At 67.6% G+C, this 21,333-nt stretch overlaps 9 protein-coding genes across 9 annotated transcripts; 5 read left to right on the top strand and 4 right to left on the bottom strand.

Moving 5' to 3' along the window:
* Nucleotides 1-318: 318 nt before the first annotated feature.
* Nucleotides 319-1,841, top strand: RHOBADRAFT_51635 (uncharacterized protein; the record flags this gene model as incomplete). The annotated part of the gene is made up of 4 exons (XM_018415939.1): nucleotides 319-822; nucleotides 893-1,074; nucleotides 1,153-1,178; nucleotides 1,246-1,841. 4 exons carry the CDS (start codon nucleotides 319-321, stop codon nucleotides 1,839-1,841), a joined length of 1,308 nt encoding a protein of 435 aa, XP_018273882.1.
* A 402-nt stretch (nucleotides 1,842-2,243) lies between these two features.
* On the top strand, nucleotides 2,244-3,102 carry RHOBADRAFT_41829 (uncharacterized protein; the record flags this gene model as incomplete). Its single annotated transcript, XM_018413958.1, has 4 exons — nucleotides 2,244-2,300; nucleotides 2,367-2,435; nucleotides 2,496-2,885; nucleotides 2,965-3,102. The coding sequence occupies 4 exons, from the start codon at nucleotides 2,244-2,246 to the stop codon at nucleotides 3,100-3,102; spliced, it is 654 nt and encodes a 217-aa protein (XP_018273881.1).
* Nucleotides 3,103-3,283: 181 nt separating this feature from the next.
* RHOBADRAFT_41828 (uncharacterized protein) lies at nucleotides 3,284-5,545 on the bottom strand (the record flags this gene model as incomplete). Its single annotated transcript, XM_018413957.1, has 11 exons — nucleotides 3,284-3,444; nucleotides 3,527-3,577; nucleotides 3,641-3,743; nucleotides 3,826-4,029; nucleotides 4,095-4,157; nucleotides 4,241-4,384; nucleotides 4,453-4,732; nucleotides 4,809-4,819; nucleotides 4,890-5,001; nucleotides 5,075-5,376; nucleotides 5,468-5,545. The coding sequence occupies 11 exons, from the start codon at nucleotides 5,543-5,545 to the stop codon at nucleotides 3,284-3,286; spliced, it is 1,509 nt and encodes a 502-aa protein (XP_018273880.1).
* Nucleotides 5,546-6,012: 467 nt separating this feature from the next.
* RHOBADRAFT_41827 (uncharacterized protein) lies at nucleotides 6,013-7,690 on the bottom strand (the record flags this gene model as incomplete). The annotated part of the gene is made up of 8 exons (XM_018413956.1): nucleotides 6,013-6,052; nucleotides 6,130-6,213; nucleotides 6,293-6,382; nucleotides 6,480-6,764; nucleotides 6,843-6,926; nucleotides 7,010-7,133; nucleotides 7,198-7,490; nucleotides 7,569-7,690. 8 exons carry the CDS (start codon nucleotides 7,688-7,690, stop codon nucleotides 6,013-6,015), a joined length of 1,122 nt encoding a protein of 373 aa, XP_018273879.1.
* Nucleotides 7,691-7,926: 236 nt separating this feature from the next.
* Nucleotides 7,927-14,305, top strand: RHOBADRAFT_51632 (glycosyltransferase family 2 protein; the record flags this gene model as incomplete). Its single annotated transcript, XM_018415938.1, has 5 exons — nucleotides 7,927-8,408; nucleotides 8,477-10,313; nucleotides 10,383-12,040; nucleotides 12,157-13,345; nucleotides 13,421-14,305. 5 exons carry the CDS (start codon nucleotides 7,927-7,929, stop codon nucleotides 14,303-14,305), a joined length of 6,051 nt encoding a protein of 2,016 aa, XP_018273878.1.
* Nucleotides 14,306-14,462: 157 nt separating this feature from the next.
* On the bottom strand, nucleotides 14,463-15,843 carry RHOBADRAFT_11798 (uncharacterized protein; the record flags this gene model as incomplete). The annotated part of the gene is made up of 5 exons (XM_018412064.1): nucleotides 14,463-14,825; nucleotides 14,916-15,284; nucleotides 15,350-15,441; nucleotides 15,518-15,632; nucleotides 15,736-15,843. 5 exons carry the CDS (start codon nucleotides 15,841-15,843, stop codon nucleotides 14,463-14,465), a joined length of 1,047 nt encoding a protein of 348 aa, XP_018273877.1.
* Nucleotides 15,844-16,148: 305 nt separating this feature from the next.
* On the top strand, nucleotides 16,149-17,097 carry RHOBADRAFT_64563 (uncharacterized protein). The gene is made up of 5 exons (XM_018418516.1): nucleotides 16,149-16,213; nucleotides 16,479-16,558; nucleotides 16,640-16,703; nucleotides 16,769-16,776; nucleotides 16,852-17,097. The coding sequence occupies exons 1-5, from the start codon at nucleotides 16,211-16,213 to the stop codon at nucleotides 16,919-16,921; spliced, it is 225 nt and encodes a 74-aa protein (XP_018273876.1). The 5' UTR covers nucleotides 16,149-16,210; the 3' UTR covers nucleotides 16,922-17,097.
* A 362-nt stretch (nucleotides 17,098-17,459) lies between these two features.
* Nucleotides 17,460-19,618, bottom strand: RHOBADRAFT_41823 (uncharacterized protein; the record flags this gene model as incomplete). The annotated part of the gene is made up of 9 exons (XM_018413955.1): nucleotides 17,460-17,872; nucleotides 17,943-18,071; nucleotides 18,153-18,333; nucleotides 18,407-18,571; nucleotides 18,657-18,922; nucleotides 18,983-19,005; nucleotides 19,067-19,126; nucleotides 19,221-19,285; nucleotides 19,370-19,618. The coding sequence occupies 9 exons, from the start codon at nucleotides 19,616-19,618 to the stop codon at nucleotides 17,460-17,462; spliced, it is 1,551 nt and encodes a 516-aa protein (XP_018273875.1).
* Nucleotides 19,619-19,866: 248 nt separating this feature from the next.
* RHOBADRAFT_51629 (uncharacterized protein) lies at nucleotides 19,867-21,331 on the top strand. The gene is made up of 7 exons (XM_018415937.1): nucleotides 19,867-19,932; nucleotides 20,051-20,081; nucleotides 20,164-20,236; nucleotides 20,327-20,557; nucleotides 20,640-20,777; nucleotides 20,858-21,044; nucleotides 21,168-21,331. The coding sequence occupies exons 1-7, from the start codon at nucleotides 19,892-19,894 to the stop codon at nucleotides 21,253-21,255; spliced, it is 789 nt and encodes a 262-aa protein (XP_018273874.1). The 5' UTR covers nucleotides 19,867-19,891; the 3' UTR covers nucleotides 21,256-21,331.
* Nucleotides 21,332-21,333: the final 2 nt, after the last annotated feature.

Below are 21,333 nucleotides of genomic sequence, written 5' to 3'. Positions count from 1 at the left end.
CGTCTTCTTTCTCGGTCCGAGGCGTACGAGAGCGTGCGAGAGCCCTTCTCAGAGACGACAGAGTGTCGGCGACCTTGCGAAAGATCAGCGAGCACGCACGTTCCAGGAAAGGCGACGAGGGAATGCGCGTGAAACGACGAGGTGAGCTTGTTGGGCTGTCGAGCTGGTCCTCGCTTGTGTGCCGCACCACCCCTCGCCCTGCAGGCAGCACTGTCCCTGCGCGCACCACCCGAGCGCCTCGAGCGAGCTCACCGACCGCTGTTCGCCCTCGCCGACCTCATCGCCGTCCGCCCGCTCCCTCCAACACCCTCGCCCACCATGGGCTCGCCCCTGTCGCCGCTCGCCATGCTGCCAGCACTCGCCTTCTTCCTATCGCCCACCTCGTCCACCCGCACCACTCCTTCGCGCAGCTCCGGCTCGAGCTTCTTCGCCCGCGATAACCCTGGGCCGCCTCCTCCTTCCGCCTCGACGACCGCCCGCCGCGCCTCCGGGCAGCACCAGCAGCACCAGCACGACCACCAGCAGCAACTCGAGCTCGACCGCAGGCCTCGCCACCCCCAGGCGCCTCATCCACCCGCCGCCGCCCTGGACCTCCACCTTTCGACCAACTGCACGGCCTGCGGCGAGCCCGTCGCCGTCGAGGTGCCGCGCTGGATCCTGGCGGCCATGGAGGGGGCTCAGCAGCAGCGGCAGCACTTGTTGAGCGGGCCGGCGTACCGCGAGGACCGGGGTCGGGCGGCGCCCAGCTCGTCGGCGGTCGAGTGGAGAGAGCGGGTCGTCGCAGGAGCGGTCGGGGCAGCGCAGGCAGTCAAGGCGTCCCCTGTGCGTCCCCTCACTCGCCCGGACACGTCCATCCCCCGAGCCGCGCTGACCTCGCCGCCCGGTTCCACAGCTCCCCGGCCTCATCCTCGCCTTCCTCCGAACCCTGTTTGCCTTCCTCCTGTACCTCGACGAGCGCTTCTCGATTCATCAACGCGTCGCCGTCGCTCTCGGCATGTTCCTCGAGGGCCTCGTCGAGATTGAGCGCGAGGTCGGCGTCATGAGGGGTGCGGGAGAGGCGCTCTCGATCGGCTGGTGCGTCCTGCCCTCCTGCCCTTCCCAGCCGTCAAGCCAGCTCGTCGTTGTACTGACCACGAGCCTGACGTCATGCAGGGAGGCGACGGTCAAGGGCATCATCGGTACGCCTCACTTTCCCTTTTGCCGACCAGGCAAATTCGACCCTGATCGTCTCTTCTCGCCGCACAGCTTTCGCCAAAGCGGGTGCAGCCGATGCGCCTGCCCAGTACGGCACGTCTGAGCGCACGCGCAATGAGTCGCACACACCGCGAGCTTCCTCGCCCATCGGCGTGCGCCCGTACCAGGACAGCAACTTCCCGTCGAGCGACAGCCCGTCGCACCTTCCGAGCTACGAGACGACCGAGGGCGACTTCCGCTACTACGACAGCGTGTCGACGACGCGCATCCCGTCGCCCGTCTTGGGCCCGTCGCGCGCCCTGCACCGCAACTTTGTCTCGTCGCCCTCGCTCCAGTCGGCCTACCTGTCGAGCCTGTCGCCAAGCGCCTCGCCGCACTTGGCCGCCTCGACGTCGCCGTCGTCCGACGCCTTCCCCATGACGCCCTCGGACGCGCTCCTGTCGCCGTTCGACCCGGCGTCGCAGGCGCACAGCGGCGTCCGCCCGCGCATGGTGCGGCAGCGCAGCGCGACCGGGCCTGACCAGGTCACGCCGTCGCACGACGCGACGATGCAGGTCCCGCCGCCGTCGCCGAGCAGCGGAGCGACGCGAGGCGGGTGGGCGGGCAAGGCGGTGCTCGGACTCGCCGAGAGGATGAAGGTGCTGTGACCGGCGGCCGGGGCGTCCCTCTCTCTCTCTTTTTCTCTCCCCCTCTCGCTTCTCCTCCCCTGTCGTACCGTGACTAGAACCTTTACTCGCCTCGCCTGATCATCGTAGTGTTGTCGTTACCCTCCCCCTCCTCGTTTTGTACCCTCGTCGAGCTGTAACCTCTCGCCTTCCCTCTCGGCCGTCCTCCTCTCGTTCGGCTCGATCGCTGTCTCGCTCAGCTGCTGTCGGCGTCGGTCTGCAGCCCAGAGACCCGGTCCTCTCGTTGGCGTCCGTCTCGGACTTTCCGAGGTCCGTTCTCGCTCGCTCCTTGGTGCGTCCTCAGCGCCGCTCCACCTGCTTGTGCTTTGTCTCGCGCCTGCTCCTTGAGATCTCGCCAACCCGCATTCGCTGCGCCACACGACGATGCCCTTCCGCAAGCGACTGCGCGAGCACGGCCGCGCCTTCGAGCGCTTTGTCCTCGTGCGTCGTCCGCTCGCCCTCGCATGTTTCCTGCGACAGGGGCTCACTCTTTCGTCTCTTTCACAGTGCGGGCCTGCCGAGGTCGACCCAGCTCATCACCCTCAAGCCCGTCGCCCAACGAGCAAAGCCAACTCGGTACGTCTCTGCTTCGCCTTCTCTCGAACGGCGAGCCGAGACTGACCGGCTCCGTTACAGCTCGACGCCGCACGCCGACTAAACGACAACGACAGTCGCAAGTCGAGCACGACGACTGCAGGCTCGCAGAGCGAGTCGAGCGGCGAGGGCACCGTCGTTCCGAGCGAGGCGCCGCATCTCGGTCCTCCCGGCTCGCCGCTGTCCCCACTGCGCGCGTCGGTCCTCTTCCGCCCGGCGTCCCAGCATTCGCAGCGGGGCCAAACGTACCCGTTCCTCGACACCGAGTACACGCCCCCCTCGCAGCGGAGCCAGGGCCTCGAGACGACCGCACGGACCCGCGATCCGCGCGCAGAGGGCCACCGCTGGTCGACCCTGTCGGGCCGGTCGTACGCGCCCTCGGCAGTATCGCAGGGTGATGCCCATGTCGGGAGCGTTCGAGCACTTGACAAGGTGCGTTTCGCCCGTCCTTCCTCTCCTTCGTCGCCCTCAGCGTGTCTCGGCACTCACGCTTTTGCCCCTCCTCGCGCAGCCGGTCTTCCGAGGGCAAGCCAGAGAGGTGAACGTCGAGAAACCTCGGCGCCACCGCGACAAAGCTCTACCGCCGTTGCCTGGCGACAGCCCGTACGGCTCGATCGGGACGCTTCTCAACGGGCCTCGCCGCCGGTAAACGCGTTAGGGCGACTCTCGAGGCGCTCTCCTGTGCTCATAGACACTCGTAGCGCGAGGAGGAGGGACGTGAAACGATAGACCGAGTTGCACTGCCGACCTTCCTACCTCGAGAGCTCCTCCCGCCACGCCGTTCCTGCGGCGCAGCCTCCTCCTCGCGTCCTCCCAAGCCCGACGGCGCTCTAGATCGGCCAACTGAGCTCCTCGCCAATGTTGTGCAGCACGCTCTTGCTCGAGCAGTACTCGTACACGCCCTGCCGGCCGAGCTCGCGCCCGATGCCAGACTGGCGCATGCCGCCGAACGGGACGGCGTTCGACAGGAGGCCGTAGTTGTTGACCCACACTGCGAGAGGAAGGAGAGAGACGTCAGGCTTAGGGCGAGGGCGCGAGGAAAGAGAGATCGAGAGGAGAGAGAGAGGGCGCACCGGTTCCCGCGCTCAGACCCCTCGAGACGCGCATCGCCTGCTTGGCGTCGGCTGCGGGCGCGAAGCGGGTCAGTATCTCGTGCGACGCCGTGACGAGGAGAGAGAGTCACGCACAGGTAAAGCACCCGGCAGCGAGGCCATAGATCGAGTCGTTGGCCATCTCGATCGCCTCCTCCTCGGACGAGAACTTGATGATGGAGCACACGGGGCCAAAGATCTGCAGGATGCTCGTCGTTGTCAATGTCCGACGTCGAGAGGTGAATGGAAGAGAGAGGGAGAGAGAGAAAGAGCGGGCGCACCTCCTCGTCGACGACCTTCATGCCCGGCTTGCACCCGGTCAGGATCGTGGGCTCGATGTAGAACCCGCCGTTGTCCTCCTGCCACTTCTTGCCGCCCGTGACGATCGTCGCGCCCTGCTCGGTGCCGGCGGCGATGTAGCCAAGGACCTTGTCGCGCTGCGGGCCGCTGATGAGCGGGCCGAACGAGGTCGACTCGTCGAGAGGCTGTGCGACGACGGGCTCGAGGCGTCAGGGGCGGTCGACAGAGAGGCCGAGAGAGTGGGACGCACGTTGCCAATGGCGCATGCTCGTGCTTTCTCGGCGAACTTCTCGACGAAAGCGTCGTGCACGTCCTGCGAGAGGGGTCCGAGCGGTTCAGTCCGGCTCGACGATGGCGGCGACGAGGGAGAGCGAGAAGAGGAAGGCGGCTGCTCACCTCGTGCACGAGAATCCTCGAACCGGCCGTGCAGTCCTGGCCCGAGTTGTAGAAGATGCCGAGCGCGCTCCAGTTTGCCGCCTCCTCGAGGTCGGCCGACGGGAAGACGAGCGAGGGCGACTTGCCGCCGAGCTCGAGCGTGACCTGTCGGCGCAACGAGTTAGTGACCCCTGTCTGAGTGGGTGGAGGAAAGGGAGAGAGCGAGGGCGCACCTTCTTGAGGTTGGACTTGGCCGCGGCCTCCATGATCCTCCTGCCCGTCGCGACCGAGCCCGTGAACGCCACCTTGTCGATCTTGAGGTGCTCGGCGATAGCCGCTCCCGCCGTCGTGCCGAGGCCAGGAACGACGTTGACGACGCCGGCCGGGTAGCCCGCCTCGGCGATGAGGTTGCACAGGGCGAGCGCCGTGAGCGGCGTGAGCTCTGACGGCTTCATGACGATGGTGCAGCCGGCGGCGAGGGCCGGAGCGATTTTCCAGGCCCACATCATGACGCTGTTGCGAGAGGGCAGGGCAAAGAAACTCGTCAGACGGGCTCGCCGAGACGAACGAGGAGGACGAGGAGGCGCACGGGTAGTTCCACTGTGGGGCAGGCCAGCGTCAGTCCCGGTCGGAGTAGTCCTGGACACGCGAACAGAGAGCGAGGACGCACAGGAATGATCTGGCCGCAAACGCCGATAGGCTCGAGGAGGGTGTAGGCCAGCTTGGTCGAGCTCGTCTCGATCGTCTCGCCCGCGACCTTGCCCGCCCAGCCGGCGTAGTACCTGCGCGCTCGACCCAGTCAGCTTCTGTCGTCTGGTGCGAGAGGGAAGGAGGAGGAACGAGGCGAGGGCGCACCTGAGGCACGCGATCGAGTCGGCGAGGTCCATGTCGCGCGCAATGCGGACGCCCTTGCCGCCGTTCAGGCTCTCGAGCTCGGCAAGGAACTGGATGTCGCGCTCCATCAGGTCGGCGAGCTTGTTGAGCAGGCGCGCGCGCTCCTCGGGGCCGGCGTGCAGGCCCCAAGTCGACTTGAACGCCTTGCGGGACGAGGCGACGGCGGCGTCGACGTCGGCCTGCTTGGCGTGCGCGACGGTGGCGATCGGCTGGCCGTTGGCCGGGTTGAGGACCTCGAACGTGGACGAGTCGGCGGCGTCGCGCTGTGACGAGGGAGAGGTGCGGGGAGGGGAGGAGGAAGTGGGGGTCATCAGGTCGAGGCTCGCTGGTCACACAGGCAGTGAGGGGACGCACCCATTCGTTGTCGAGGAAGATACCGGTCGGCACAGCGACCTCCTTGCCGTTGAGCTGGATCGTGGTCGAGGTCGGCATGGTCGAGAGGGATCTCGTTGAGAGCAACTGATGAAGAGGTCGAGGTCGAGGGAGGGATAGGGCGGCGAGTCGAGGTGCTGGGGCGAGTGCAGTAGGTCGTCGAAGTAGAGTGCGCGCAGCAGAGAGCATCCGCGAGGTAGACCGCGGGCGCAGCGTCGTACGGGTGGGGACGCTCACCGCGGTTCGCGGCGGCTGCCACGATAGGCGCTTTTGCACTCGCTCGGGGCTCTATGCTACTGGGCTGCAAGTACTGCGAGCTGAGTCTGATTACGGCACGACCGACAGACCGAGCGGGAAAGCGGAAAAATGCGACTCGTCTCTCGCCCGCTCGGTCCTCGCTCGACGGCCGCCCTCTCTGTGCCCATCGAGGAAGGGCAGCTGTACGCTCTAGGTTGCAGCGAGGTCTACGGGAAGAGAGAAAGGTCGACAAGGTCGTAGCCGACGCTCGGCATCAAAGCGGCCGGCGCTCAGAACGTGATGATGGGCTTGATGAGCTCGCCACTCTTCCTGCAGGCCGAGGCATAGAGTGTGAGTACGACAACGAGACATTGATGAAGGAGTGAGGGCGAGAAAGAGAGACGCACATGGCTGCGAGCGCCTCCTCGTACTGCTCGACCGGGTACACACGCGAGATGGTGTCGACGGGGAAGGCGCCCTGCTCGTACAGCCTGTGCGATGAGAGTGTGAGTACGAGAGAGTCTGCTCTCTCGACGAATCCTGAGAGGAAGAGAGAGAGAGAGGACGCACTGCATGAGCTGCGGGATGAAGATCGGCGGGTTCGAGGCGCCCTCGACGAGGCCTGACCACGTCTTGGACTGGTTCACGTGATCGTTGATGCTGCGTGAACGGGAAGGGGCGGTCAATCATGCTCGAGAGGCCCACCTCGTCTAGCTCCCGAGGACCGAGAGAGGGAGAGAGAAGGAGCCCGACGCACTCGAACGGCGCCTTGACGCCCGGACCCGGGTTGCCGACCGACACGACGTGACCAAAGTTGCACACGGCGTCCCAAGCGCTCTTGAGGACGCGCTCGACGCCTGTCGCCTCGATGGCGAACCGTGCGCCGATGCCGCTCGTCGCGGCCCGGATGTCGGCGAGGAGCGTTGGCGACGCGCCCGAGAAGGCGTGCGTCGCGCCTTGAGCGAGAGCGAGGTCGAGTCGGGTCGAGACGAGGTCGACGACGATGATCGTTCGGAGCTGGAGGTGCGCGGCGGCCCACAACCTGCAGCAGAGGGAGTGAGGGTGTCAGGCTGGCTCGCCGGGCTGGCGAATCGCGAGACGACGAGGGGAGAGCACGTACGCGCCGAAGCCGACGGCACCCAGACCAAAGATGATGACCGAGTCTTCTCGCGACGGCTTGAGCTGGTTGAGGAGGACACCGGCCCTGCAAGGACGGTCAAGAGGGTGAGCCCGTGTCCGCTCGAGAGTTCGCCGGGAGGACAAGGAGAGGGTCCCGGATGCACTCACCCGCTCTGTAGGCCGCACCCGAGCGGAGCGAGTTGCACGAGGTCGGTGCCCTGCGGGACCTTGACGACGCTCGACTCGCTGACGACGGCATGTCGCGCAAAGGCCGACTGGCCGAAGAAGCTCCCTGCACGGCTCGACGGACAGGGTCAGTAGATGTCGAGGAGGGTTTGAGGCCAGGGTGGACGCACCGTAGACCGGCTCGCCCGTCTCGACCGCCCTCGCGACCGGCTCGTCCCCGACCGCGGCGTCTCGCGCCCGCCCAAAGTTCTTCTCGAAGAAGCGCGCACACCCTGCCGGTCGGTCGGCGGTGCAGTAAGGGCACTCGCCGCACGTCGCGTACGACAGGAGGACGCTGTCGCCCTTCTGGACGCGCTTGACGGCGCTCCCGACCGCCTCGACCTCGCCTGCGCCCTCGTGGCCAAAAATGGACGGGAACGCCGAGGGGATGCCGCCGTGCTGGACGAGGTGGTCGGTGTGGCAGCTGCGCGGGAGGCGGAAAGTCAGCTCGGCGAGTCGGCGGCGAGGGCGACGACTCGAGAGGGAGGAGACGAGAGCGCACAGTCCGCAGGCGGTGATGCGCACAAGGACCTCGTTTGGTCGAGGCTCGGCGAGGTCTATGTCGGCGAGTACTGCTGGTGCGCTGACGTGCTGGACAACGAGTGCTTGCGTGCGGCGGGGCATCGAGAGGGAGCGGGCGAGGTGAAGTGGGGGGAGCGAGATGAGGAGAAGGGCGAGGACGAGGACCGGTGGCGAGCGGCGCGGGTGAGGTTCCTTGTACAGCTGTCGAGGTACTGGTGAGCGGCTTGGCAGCTGGGCCGAGTAGCGTGGGAGAGAGCGTCGGCTTCATCTCCAAAGAGGACGACGCACCTGGCTCAACCTCGTTCCGCCTCGCCCGCTGTGCGTTTAGACGCGCGCCGATGCGCTTCCCGCGCAAGGCAGCACGAGCACTGCGCTACGTCGTCATCGCCGCCGCCGTCGCCGCCCTGTGCTGGTCCCGCGCCTGCAGCCCCATCTCGCTCCGCCTCGACTCGAGCACCGCGTCGCCCAGGCTCGCACCGCCGCCAGTCGACTACGCGTGGGGCTCGATCCTCCACCGCTACCAGAACCACCCGCGACCCGCCCGAGCCAGGCGCCAACTGCCATGGCCCTCGCCCGCCGACCCCGACTCGCCGCGAGCGCAACCACGGCGACACCAAGGCGAGCCGGCGCGCGCACGAGCTCCGCCGAGGGTCCTTATCGTCACGTCCGAGCTGTCGGGCCTGCACAAGAACGGCGGCATCGGCACCGCCTTCCGCGAGCTCGCCCACGCCCTCGCCGACGCCGACCTCGAGACGAGCATCCTCGTCGCCCACCTCGCCGACACGTTCCCGCACAAGAAGCGCGACGCCCTCACCGCCGAGTGCGTCCCTTTTCACCGTTCCCTGTCCTCGCGCGACGAGTCGAGCTCACCAACTCGTGCTCCTGCAGGCTCGCCGACAAGCGCATCCGCCTCCTGTTCGTCGACAAGGAGCCGCAGCCGTTCTGGCCCCAGGCCTGGACGCCCGTCGCCTCGATGCGAGTCTGGCGGTACCTGCGCGCGCACGACGGCGAGTGGGACGTCGTCCACTTCCCCGACAACACCGGCATCGGCTACTTCTCGGCGCTCGCCAAGCACGAGGGCCTCGCGCTCGTCGACAGCCGCATCGTCGTCGGCCTGCACGGCGCAGACGTCGAGTGGGCCGCCATGCTCAACAAGCGGTACCCGGTCGACAAGTACGCTGTCGAGCTCGGCGTCTTTGAGCGCCGCACGGCCGAGTGGGCCGACGCCGTCGTCGCGCCGAGCGACTACATGCTCGAGTACGTGCGCCAACGAGGGTGGGCCGTCCCGCACGACTCGTTCGTCATCCCGAACGTCGTCCAGGTCCCTGCCCTGTCGAACGGCGACCGCTCCAGCGCCGTGTCGGCGAGCGGCGCGGTCGGGCCCGTCACCGAGCTCGTCTTCTTCGGCCGGCTCGAGGAGCGCAAGGGGACCCGCCTCCTCATCGCCGCCCTCGAGAACCTGTACTCGCTCGACCCGGTCCCGCCCGCACTCGCCGCCGTCCGCCACATCACGTTCCTCGGCCGCGACCAGCAGGACCTCAAGACGCGCAGCGAGGCGAGCTGGCTCCTCGCCGGCGCGCTCGACGCCATCAAGCAGTACACGAACGCGACGTTCTCGCACCAGTTCCTCAGCACGATGGACCGCGACGAGGCGCTCGCGTACCTGCAGAACTCGTCGCGCCTCGCCGTCCTCCCCTCGCTCGCCGACAACTCGCCGAGCACCGTCCTCGAGTGCATCGCGCACGGCGTGCGCTTCATCTCGAGCAGCATCGGCGGCATCCCCGAGCTCATCCACCCGGCCGACCGCGACCAGGTCGTGTTCGCGCCGCTCGTCAAGGCCTTCTCGGCCAAGCTCCGCGAGACGCTCGAGCGGCTCGAGACGGCACCGTGGACGTCGGTGCGGCCCGCGCCCGAGACGCAGACGGCGGCGAGCGACTGGGTCGCCTTCCACCACTGGATCGTCGATCGCCCGGCCGAGGTCGGCCCGAGCGCCTCGTCGTTGGACCTCGTGTCGGCCGCCGACCCTCTCGAGCCGCTCGTCACCATCTGCGTCACGCACTACGAGCGGCCGCACCTCCTCCCCCAGCTCCTCGACTCGCTCGTCCACCAGACGTTCGCCCAGTTCGAGGTCGTCCTCGTCGACGACGGCTCGACCTCGCCCGAGACGCTCGCCGCCCTCACCGACCTCACGTCTCGGTACATCGCCAACTCGACCCTCCTCGCCGGCCGTCCGTCATGGTCCTTCCGCCAGATCGCCAACTCGTACCTCGGCGAGGCGCGCAACGTCGCCGCGTCGTCGGCCCGCGGCCGATGGCTCCTCTTCCTCGACGACGACGACGTCCTCAAGCCGCACGCGCTCGCGACGCTCCTGTCGGTCGCACAGCGCACGGGCGCACGGGCCCTCTCGACCTGGCTCGACGAGTTCGCGAGCGACGCCGACCCGCTCGCGCCCCGGCCCGAGGGCGTCGACCTGCCGCACCGTCGCACCTACTGGTTCCTCGGCCAGGAGCTGAGCGCGGGCCTCCTGTCGAACGCGTACGGCAGCGGCAACGTGTTCGTCGCGCGTGAGACGTTCGACCGCGTCGGCGGCTTCTCGACCTACCGCGAGGTCGGCGGCGAGGACTGGGAGTTCTACACGCGGCTCGCGCTCGAGGAGGGCGAGAAGCACCTCGTCGTGCCCGAGGAGCTCATCTTTGCGAGGAGCGACCCGGCGAGGGCGAGCATGGTCCGTCCCCCTGCCTCTCAGTGACTGCGAGCGAGCGAGCGACGGCCTGACCTTCTCCCTTTCCTGCAGAAATGGACGATGGACCCGTGGGACGCACACTTCCACGCGACCGTCCCGATCCTCAACGACCCTCGGATCCAGTCGCTCAACCTCGCGCCGGCCGTCCAGTTCCTCAAGAGCATCGTCACGCGCGAGCATCTCGTCCCGCCATTCGCCGACTCGCGCCGCGACTTTCAGCTCAGCCAGGGCTGGGGCGGGTGGACCTACTCGTTCGAGCCGGCCGGGCCGTCCGAGGAGCTCCTCCTGTCGCCCGAGCGCCACGGCATCGTCGACGACTCGTCGTTCATCATGGACCGCGAGCACCCTCGCCGCCCGTTCATCGACGACGCCAACCAGCTCCCGTTCGTGACGCCCGAGGGCACCGGCGTCGCGGCGGTGCGCACGTTCCGCTCGCCCAAGGCGATGCACGTCGCCGTGGAGGCGTCGTACCGGTCGTTCCACGAGTGCGGCGACGGGACCCGCCTGTCGCTCGTCCTCGTGCGCAGCCGCGGCGAGGTGCCCGAGGTCCTGCACGAGTGGCAGACGATGGACGACGGCTTTGCCGAGTTTGCCGGCGAGACGTCGCTCCGAGTCGGCTCGACCTTGTCGCTCGTCAGCGACCCGCTCGAGTCGGACGAGTGCGACCGAGTCGAGGTCACCCTGCGCCTGACGCCCGTCTCGCCCGAGAAGATGGGCTGGTCGGGCCTCGCTCGCGCCGCCATGTGGAAGCAGGCCGAGGCGCGCAAGGCGGCCGAGCATGCCGCCGTCGCCAAGCGCGCCAACGACTCGTTCCCGCTCTTGCCCGACGGCGAGCTGCACTACACGCCGTCCGAGCCGGTCCAGCAGGCGGCGACGACCGACGACAAGGTGTTCAACGTGGCCCTCATCTTTGACCGCCACCGCCTCGAGCACGTCCAGTCGGTCATGCGGTCCGTGCGGCACTTTACGACCTCGCGCGACCTCGTCTTTCACCTCGTCGCGCCTCCCGAGCTCCACCACACGCTCGAGAAGGAGTTCAACGGCGCCGGCACGACGGTGCGCACCTACGACCACGCCCTGTGCGGCTTTGTCGTTCGCAAGGTCCTCGCCTTCTCGAACCCGGACATCCACACGTCGGCGCACTGCAAGATGTTCCTCACCGAGATCATCACCATCGCCGAGCGCGTCCTGTACCTCGACACGGACGTCACGGTCGTGTCGGACCTCGCCGCGTGCTACGGCGAGCCCGTCGCTCGACCCGGCGCGCTCGTCTCGATGGGCGTCGACATGGGCGACGTGTGCCAGCGCACGCCCGACCTGTGTTGGCCGATCGGCCTGCACATGCGCGTCCCGCCCGGGCTCGTGTGCGGCAACGTGCCCTCGCGCGCCGTCGCCGGCGTCGAGCCGGCGTCGTGCGCCCACGAGGGCGAGCTCGAGACGGTCCAGGTCAACGGCGGCGTCGCCCTGTTCGAGCTCGCCAAGATGCGCGAGGTCGGGTTCGTCGAGCGCTACGTCCAGTCGGTCGTGCACCACTACCGCATGATGGGCAACGTCGTCGCCAAGTGGGGCGAGCAGGACTTTGTCAACTCGTACTTTCGCCTCCACCCGGATGAGCTCGAGCTCCTGCCGTGCGGGTGCAACTACCAGTGGTTCGGCGCACGGCGCGAGGTCATGTGCGGCGCTCAACCCGTCGCCATCGCCCATCACTGGTCCGTCCCGGCTTCCTCTCCTCCTCCTTCCTCCCCTCCTTCCTCTCCTCCTCCTTCCTCCCCTCCTTCCTCTCTTCCTTCCACCGACTCGAGACTGAATCTCCGTCTCTCTGCAGGTCGCACGGCATCGCGGCGAGGAACAAGGAGCCGTACAACGTCCTCTTTCACCACTTCCTCGACGCCGAGCCCGACGCAGTCGTTCCTCCCGTGCCCGACCTGTCGTACTCGGCCCCGGGCGCGCCCAACTCGTCGTCGATCGAGATCGAGCACTCGCTCGACTGCCCTCGGCAGACCCACTCGTGCACGACGCAGCGAGTCGGGACCGAGTACGGCCAGAACGTCATCGTCCTGTCGCGCATCCTCACCGAGACGTTCGCGGCCGACCAGGTCGACTCGCTCGAGGCGCAGATGTACCCGGCCCTGTCGCAGGCCATCGCCTACCGTGCCGGCGAGGTCGACGTCCCATCGCCGTCGTTCCAGCGAGACGAGCTCGCCCTGCTCGCCGACCCGGCCGACGAGTACGGCGCCCTGTGCGCCAAGTGCGGGTCGCTCGCCGCTCGAGGCGAGGCCTGCTCGTCACCGCCGACCGGCGCGATCGAGCGTCGGGCCTACTTTGACTGCGTCTGCGCCCTGCCCGACCGCAACGCGCTCGTCGTGCGCGACCTCGAGGCGTTCGCGCGAGACGACGGCGGCTGGGTCACCTACCTTGACGACTCGGCCCTGTTTGTCGCTCCCGAGTCGCTCTCGCTCCTCATGGCCGAGGTCGACGCGCGAGACCAGCTCGTCCTGTTTCGGTCCAACACGAGCTCGCGCGAGCAGGAGCGCACGTTCCGCCACAAGATCCTCCCGCGGTCGCCTCTCGACGGCGTCGGGTTCCTCTTCCACTCGTCGCACCTCGACCTGTCGACCTGGAGCAGCGACACGCGGTGCGGCAAGTGGGCGACCTTGACTCGCCTCGCGACCCGTCTGCGCCTCAAGTGGCTCGACCTCGTCCCGACGATGGAGCACCCGCTCCAGCGCCATCTTCCTGCGACGCCCGCCGCCGAGTTCAAGCTCTCGGTCATCGTCCTCGAGACGCAGGGCCGCATCGCCTGGGCGCCCACGGTGCTCGACGTCGTCCAGTCGCCCGAGCTCGAGCCTCTCGTCGGCGAGGTGGTCGTTGCGAGCGTCGACAGCCCCGAGGGCGTGTACGGCGACGACGTACCGGTCGTCAAGCCGCCGATCGGGTCCGGCATGTCGCAGCTCGCGTCGGTCGTCAAGGGCGAGCGCGTCTTGATCCTGAGCGACAGCGTTCTCCTCGACAAGGTGCGTCGCCTGATGCTCTCTCTCCGCCGCGTTCCTCTCGAGGAGCTTCCTGACTCTTGTTCTCTCGACCTGCAGCCGGCCATTACCGCCCTCCTCACCTTCCACCTCGACCACCCAACTCGGCTCCTCGGCATGTTCACCGAGACGGACGACGGGCCCGAGGGCGGCGAGTTCTCGGCACCTCTCGACACGTCGCCCGACACGTTCGACTCTTTCTCCGAGCCGGACGCGCTCGTCGGCGTCGCCTCGTGGCACCACCTCCGCCCTCGCGTGCTCCTCACCCCGCGCTCGCACCTCGACGAGCTCGCCTCGCTCCTCTCGTCCCTCCCCGCCGACGCTCCGCCCGTCCACCCGATGTGCCACCCCGTCCTCCTGTCGGCTCTTGCGGCGCGAGCGTCGGGCCATGCGCCGCTGCGCGTCCTGCCGCCGAGGCGGAGCGTCGTCGACCGGGTCCACGACTGCCGGGTGCGCAACTGGGCCGACGTCGACTACGGCCGCACGGCGGGAGACTGGGCGGTGCCGGTCGAGCACGTCGAGGACGAGAGCGACGCCGAGGGGTTCGAGGGCCTCGCCGGCGGCGACGAGGCGCTTGACGATGATGAGGACGATGGCGACGAGGTCGAGCTGGACGGAGCGGCGGCGGCGGACGAGGGCGAGGACGAGGAGGTGCAGTCGAGGCTGCGGAAGCGCGATGCGGTACTTGACGGCGAGGTCGGGGCGGTTGACGGCGACGAGGGTGAGGTGGACGAGGCCGACTTCCCGATCCCGCCCTCGCTCGACGAGTGCCACGCAGTCGTTCGCGAGCTGCTCGGCGACGACGCCGACAAGTGGCTCGTGTCGGGCTCGCAGGTGGGTGTGGCTGGACCCCTCGGCGTGCGAGTCGGGCTCGAGGACGCAGCGACGATTGACGACGAGCGGTGGAGGGCCGCGAGGAGGTCCGAGCGGTGCCTCAGGGTCTGAATCATCTTTCGCGCTCTCTCTCCCTCTGCATTCTGTAGAACACGCATTGTCATTCAGCATGGTTCCTCTCGAGCTTTGTGAACCGTCGCGACCGAGAGATGAGGACGACGATGCGATGCAGATCTATGCGGCCTTCCCTCCTTCTACAAAGCTCGACTCAGCCCGTCGGCGGTCCCGGCAACACCTTCTTGACCGTGCCGAGCGTCAACATGCGCTCGACCTCGGCCTTGACCTGTGGCTGCTTCTCGTCGCGCAAGAGCTCGCGCACGACGAGCGGGAACACGTCACCGGCGCCGCCCTCCCAGCCGACGCGCCAGTCGACGAGCGGGTCCCCCCTGCTCTCGCCGATGTTGATGAGGCCGACGGGCGAGCCTTGCTCCTTGGCTTGGCGCACGAGGCGGAAGGCGGAAAAGGTGGCGAGCGACGAGCCGGCGACGAGGAGCTGCGACGAGGTCGAGACGAGGTGCTCCGAGAGGCGGCGAGTGAGAGGCTCGAGCGACTCGCCGAAGAAGATCACGCGCTGCGAGAAAGAGAGAGAGGAGAGTCAGTCTCGGAAAGAACAAGGCGACGGCCGGACCACCTCGAGGGAGAAAGGAGAAAGTGCACGTACCGGCTTCATGGGCCCGCCACACTCGCCGCACGCCGGCACCTTGAAGTCGGCATAGTCGACGCCCTGCCCGAGCTCGATGTCGCCGTCCGGGTTGAGCTTGTGCTCCCTCGTGCCGCTCTCGACCTCGCGCTGAAACTCGTGCCACGCCGGGTTGAGCTCGCTCAGGCGGTCCTGGAACGCGTCGCGGCCGGTCGGCGTGTGGCACGAGAGGCAGTGCGCGTGGCGGAGCGTGCCGTGCAGCTCGAGGATGGACGGGTCGAGGGTCGGGAGCGGCGCGTCGGGCGTTTCCTTGGGCTTGATGGGCGCCGGCGCGAGGTAGGCCGACAGGTCCTCGGCGTAAGCACGATGATGCAGACCGTCGACGTTTTGCTGTCGGGTCGAGCGAGGGTCAGGTCGACGTCCGGTAAAGGGAGCGAAGAGAGAGGGAGACGGACCGTAATGAGGGTCGAGATGTAGCCCATTTTCTGTAGCGCAGCCATGGCGTAGTGCGTCGGGTTGCTCTCTGCTCGTCGCACTGGAGGATAGCCTGCGTGCGGGAGGCAAGGACAGGTGAGCTCGTGCTGTACAGGAAGAGAGAAAGAAGCGGGCGAGAGGGGACGCACCGAGGTACGAGCGGGCCCAGTACCGCTGCCGCATCTTCTCGTCGTTGATGAACTCGCCGTAGAAGATTGGGCGATGCTTGCGGATCGTGTAAGAGCCGCCTGGGCCGCGATATGCCTGTTTGCGCGGGCAGGGAGAGAGGTCAGTGGACGGTCGAGGGGGGCGGTGCAGTCGCTCGAGTCGGCTCCTGCGGCCACGCGAACGAGAGGAGGGGACGGACCCTGATGCCGCTGTCGACGCTGATGCCGGCGCCGGTCAACAACGTGGTGCGGCCGTGGCCGTTGCGGAGGAAGTCGACGAGGAGCTCGACGCTCTTGACCAAGGGCATGAAAGGTGCTGGCGGATGGGCGCCGCTGATGAGCCCTGGTACGCGAATCTCGCCGAGCTTGGGCATGCCGGACCGCATCGTTGCCGTGCGCAGGGAAGCGAGGTCGAGTTCGGGACGAGGTGGCGGTGGACGAGTGGACGACGAGCGAGTGATCGGCAGGACGAGGCGGGTCGAGAGTAGTCGGAGGGTCGACACAGAGGCTGTAGCAGTACAACAGGCACAGCGAGGCACGGATAGAGAGAGAGTGAGGTTCGACAGACGCGGTGAGGAGGAGGCTCTCGCTCGTTGTCCTCGTCCTCCGCTCTCGCACCGCCAGGCAGCCGTTCCAGCCCCACACCCTCCTTCCAGACACTTTTCAAGAGCTACCATGGTGAGCACTCGCGTTCCACTGTCGTCGTCGCCGTCGTCGACGCGCTCTCCCTCGACCAGTCGATCGCTCGACTCCCCCTCGCCGACGCAGCAGGCGGGCGAGCAGGCGGTACAAGGGCGCAGCAGGGAGGTACAGCACGGCAGGCGAGCAGTCGTCCAGCGTCTACAGCGGGAGGGCCACCTCATCTCGCTCCCCTCCTCCCCGCAGCCCGTCGCAACTCCTCCTCCGGACGAGCACACCTCTGACAGCATTCCTCTCCGCGCAGGGCAACGGCGCAAAGGCACAGCAGAAGCGCGAGCGCAACGCCAAGGAGGCCAAGAAGGGCCCGACCTCGCAGAAGGCGGCGTGCGTCCTCCTCTCTGTCCCTCTCCTCTGGCTGTACGCCGCACCAGGGCCACCCAGCTCACTGCCTTTCCATGATCGCAGGAACGCGGCGCAGATGAACATCATTTGCACCATCTGCAGGCAGTCGTTCTTCGTCACGACCAAGGTGCGGTCGTCCCCCTACTCCTCGTCTTCGAGAACCGCAGACTGACCCTCTCCCTACCCGTGCAGGCGCCCGAGTACGTCCTTAGACGTTCTTCGACACCTTCTCGCTGTCACGAGCCCCGCACTGACCCGCTCCCTCGCGTTCACAGCTTGCAGCAGCACGCCGACTCGAAGCACTCGAAGCAGCTCAAGGACTGCTTCCCGACGTTCGCGGCCTGAGCGTGTCGACCTCTCTTGCGTGCGACGATTGTGCGGGACGAGTCGGACGAGCAATCGGGTCCGGTGCGGTGGCGGGTGCGCGCAGGTGTGGCGCGCAGGTGTTGTAGAGCCTCTTCTCCTTTGGTCGCATTTCCCCCTCCTTTCCTTCTTGCAAAGCCGGTGCTCTGCCTTCAGTCCATCTCTCTTTCTCACCGAGAGCATGCGTGGGGCTCATACACCGCCGTCGAGAGCTCCCTGTGCTCCCTCGAGCTTGAGAAGGCCAGCTCGTCCGTCCTCTCTTCGCGCCGTGCTGCGTGTCCAGGGAAGCCATGAAGACCTCGCTTCTCTCATTCGCTCTCAACGAGGCGTTCCAGGCGTGCCAAGTGCTGAGCGCGAGAGCCAGAGCCAGAGAGACTGCGAGGTCGCGAGCGAGAGGGCCCGAGCCACTTTCTCCTCGACCGACACGGCTCTCCTAGCCGGCACAGGCAGCGCAAGAGACGGCACGTGCTGCGTATTAGGCTAGAATAAAGACAGCTACGTCCCGTATCGACGACGACGCTCAGAGCGCCTCGCCCCAGACCGACAGTCCCGCCCTCGCGAACGCCCACGGCAGGCCAATCGTCGCGATCCAGCCGATGCCCATGTAGACCGTCACCTTGGTGAGCACGTCGGCGTCCTTGTGCTCCTCGCCCGGCTTGGCGCCCGGCCCGTCAGCGCTCTGGCGGTGCGGCGACGAGGCCGACCCGGAGCTGACGTGCGGCGGCGGCAGCGCGGTCGCGGTCGTGGGCGACCCGGGCGGCGTGAGGGACGCGGCGAGCGCGCGTTGGCGCAAGGTGGGGCCGAGCTTGAGGCGGGACGAGGCGCGCAGGGACGCAGAGGCCGAGGCCGAGACGGCCGAGTCGTCGACGAGCGAGGGGAGGTCGAGGATGGACGGGACCGGGTTCAGGTGCTCGTTGGCCGGGTACGCGTCGTCTGTATATGTGTAAGGCGCGTCAGGGCCAGTTGGGGGAGGGCTCGTGAGAGGAAGGGAGAGGGGACGCACACTCGGACGCCGGGACGTAGTGCCGCCTCGGGAGCTCGATGAGGGGTGCAAAGAGGCGGAACAGGGGCGGCAGGGCGACGTGACACGCCTGCTTGGCGATGATGCGCCACACGAGGATGGCCGAGATGCCTGCGTGCCGGCACTCGTCAGGTACGAGGACGCTAGGGCCTTGTCGGCCATGAGGCTCGAAGTGAAGAAGGCCGGACGCACCAGTAACGAGCTTGACGCCGACCGCTCCCGCCCACAGGCCCACCTCGGTCGCTGAGCGCCACGCGAAGCCGTACGAGTGCGTCGGGAAGACGGCGGGCGACCAGGCCTCGCCGAGGGCGGCGCCGGCGACGACCGAGAGGAACGCGACGGCGTCCTCGAAGCAGGGGCACTCTTCTGCGGGCTGTGGAGCGACATGACGGTCAGGTGAGTGTGCTGGGGAGAGGCAGAGAGGAGAGGGCGAGCGCGAGACGCACCTCGGGGTGAACCGTGACGAGGAAGAGGAGGGTCGGGACGATGACGGTCGTGCCGAGCCACCGAGAGCCGAGCGTCGCCGCGTTGATCGAGTCGGCGAGGAAGAAGTAGGCGAGCCAGATGACGGCACCGATAGTCGACCCGACCGTAACGTCCATGATCGAGTGCTGCGCGCCACGTTGAGTTCGAGTGAGCGAGAGCGCGCGGTGACCGGGCCACGATGCGCGCGCAAAAGGAGGACGCGAGACGCACCATGCCCGTGTACAGCCGCCCGAACGTGACGCTCCACGCGAACCCGGCGAGGCCGACGACCGCGACGAGCTTTGCCCCGACGCCGAGCTCGAACTTGTTGAGGAGCGTCTCGCCGGCAAAGAGGGCCATCGAGCACGCGTTGGACGAGTGAGTCGAGGGGAAGCCGTACTCGAGCGCGTGCGAGCCGACCGAGAGGCGCACGACGGGCGGCGAGTAGGGGCGAGGGACCGAGAAGGCGTCCTTGAGGACAGACGTCGCGTAGCCACCTGCGCAGGCAAGAGGTCATCAGCTCGCAGTCGACGGGGAGAGAGAGGAGTGGTGCGCACCTGCTGCGAGAACGTAGAGGAGCCTGCAGAGGGAAAGACAGTCAGGGCACGAGTCGAGGGAAGAGGTGAAAGCGCCGGACGCACCCTCGGCCAACGTCCCGGTACCCGAACCAGAACCACAACGGGAGGAACACCATGAAGAACCTGCAGGAGCGTCGGGAATGAGCCTGCATATGCATCGTGCACCCACGAGCTGTCGCAAGACGACCTCGAGGGAGCGACGGTAGGCGCGACTCACGTGTGCGTCCCGAGCAGGCTCGTCTTGACAAAGTACTCGTCGCGACCCGGTGTGCGCCACCTGGTCTGTGTGGCTCGCCTTGGGTCAGCCTCGACGCTCGACGAAGGAGGGCCCGAGGAGAGGAGACAGGGAGGAGGGAGCGAACGCACCTGGAGGCCCTCGAGGATGCTCATCTCGCGCTCTAAGCTGGCGACGAGCTTTTGGCGGACTAAGAACCGTGTGCTTGGGAGGAGCGAGCGGTAGTAGGCGTCGTCGCGGGTGCCGACGGCGACTTGAGGAGGCGGCAGGCCGGCCTTGGCGGGTCGGGAGGGTGAGTTGGCGGCCTTGAGGTGCGCCGAGGGGATGCCGGCCTCCGAGACGGGTGTCGAGAGGTCCTCGAAAGAGCTGGCGGTGCTCATGGGCGATGTGGAGCGCGAGAGAGGGTGTGGAGGTCCCATCGAGCTGATGAGATGGTCGACGAGTGTGCGAGGTGAGGTCGAGTCGAGGGGTCGCGGTGGTGCACAAGGCTGCTCAGTGGGAGCTCTGTGGGTGCGCTGGCAGCTGCACAGCTCGACCTGGTGCGGGTGCGAGGGTGTGAGAGGCGCGAGAGGGTTCGGGCTCGGCTCGTCGTCGTTGGTCGACCTCCGATCACCCAGCTGCTCTCCCACTCGCACGAGCCAGACCAGCCCAGCATGCCCGTCGAGATCACCGTCAAGGGCCTCCTGTTCGACATGTACGTCCCTCGCTCCCTGTCCTCCCTCGCCGCCCTCCTCCTCCTCCACGAGCCGGCCAAACTCCACCTCGCTCGGCACTCGCACGAGCCACCCAGCTGACCAGGTCCATCCATGCAGGGACGGCACCCTCGTCGACTCGACCCCAGCCGTGCGCCCCTCCCTCCCCTTCCCCCTCGGCCCACTCTCTCCTCCGCACGTGCGCTCACCGGGCAATTGCCATCCCTGCCCAGGTCGAGAAGGCCCTCGGCGACTGGTGCCAGCGCCAGGGCATGCAGCCCTCCGAGTTCTTCCAGCACTCGCACGGTCCGTCCCGCCCGCCCGTCCTCTCCCACCCCCTCGAAGCGCTCACCCCTCCTCGTCGAACAACCGTGCGCTGACACCCCTTCTCGTCAGGCGTTCGCACCCAGGACAACATCAAGCGCTTCCAGACGGTCCCTGTGCCCGGCCACACGCTCAACGAGGAGGAGCTCGCCGAGGCGGTCCGTCAGCTCGAGCTCGAGATTGCCGACACCGGGCGTCGACTGCACGAGGCTGGCGGCCAGGGCATCGAGCGGTTGCCGGGCGTCACCAAGCTGCTTGACGCATTGAGGCAGGGCGGCGCACGGTGGGGCATCTGCACGAGCGGTGCGTCCTCGAGCAACTCGCGCTCTTTCTCCTTCCTCTCTCTCTCTCGCACGGCCCCTGACGAGCTTTTCCACGCCCACAGCGACTCGACTGTACGCCGATGCGGCGCTCAAGACGTCCGAGATCGGCTCGACGCCGCCCAACTTGCCGTTCCTCATCACGGGCGACGTTTGCGAGCACGGCAAGCCTCACCCTGAGCCTTACCTGCGCGGCATGGACGGTGCGCCCGCGCTCTCTCCCTCTCTCGTCCGTATCTCGCTCCTCGGAGCGCTGAACTCGCCCTCGCCCCGTCGCCTGCAGAGCTGCGCAAGCTCGGCGGGCCCTCGTTCGCCTTCTCGCCGTCCGACATCCTCGTCGTCGAGGACGCGCCGTCGGGCCTCAAGTCGGGCCTCGATGCCGGGTGCAAGACGCTCGGCGTGTCGACCGGCCAGCCGATGGCGCGCTTCAGGACGTTCGACGCGACGGTCAAGACGGTCGACTTGACGAGGTGCGTCCGCCTCCCTCTCCTCCTTGTCGCGCTCGCCAGGGTCGTCGCGACTCGACGGCTCCTGCGCGATTGACGTTCGAGAAAGTGACGCACGCACTGACTCGCCGTCGCCTTGTCGCACAGGGTCGAGGTCGTGCGCGCGAGCCCCGAGTCGGTCACGCTGCGGATCAAGACGCTCGACGAGGAGGAGGGTCTCGACGGTTCGGCATAGAGCGTCGAGTCGCACTGTAGACAGAGAGCTTCGAGCTTGCAACGAGATAGAGCTGCATCGACAGCAAAGGCCGTGGAC

Source organism: Rhodotorula graminis (assembly GCF_001329695.1).
Source record: "Rhodotorula graminis WP1 unplaced genomic scaffold RHOBAscaffold_2, whole genome shotgun sequence".
In the NCBI taxonomy this organism is placed as follows: Eukaryota; Fungi; Basidiomycota; class Microbotryomycetes; order Sporidiobolales; family Sporidiobolaceae; genus Rhodotorula; species Rhodotorula graminis.
This window is presented reverse-complemented; position numbering and strand designations above follow the sequence as displayed.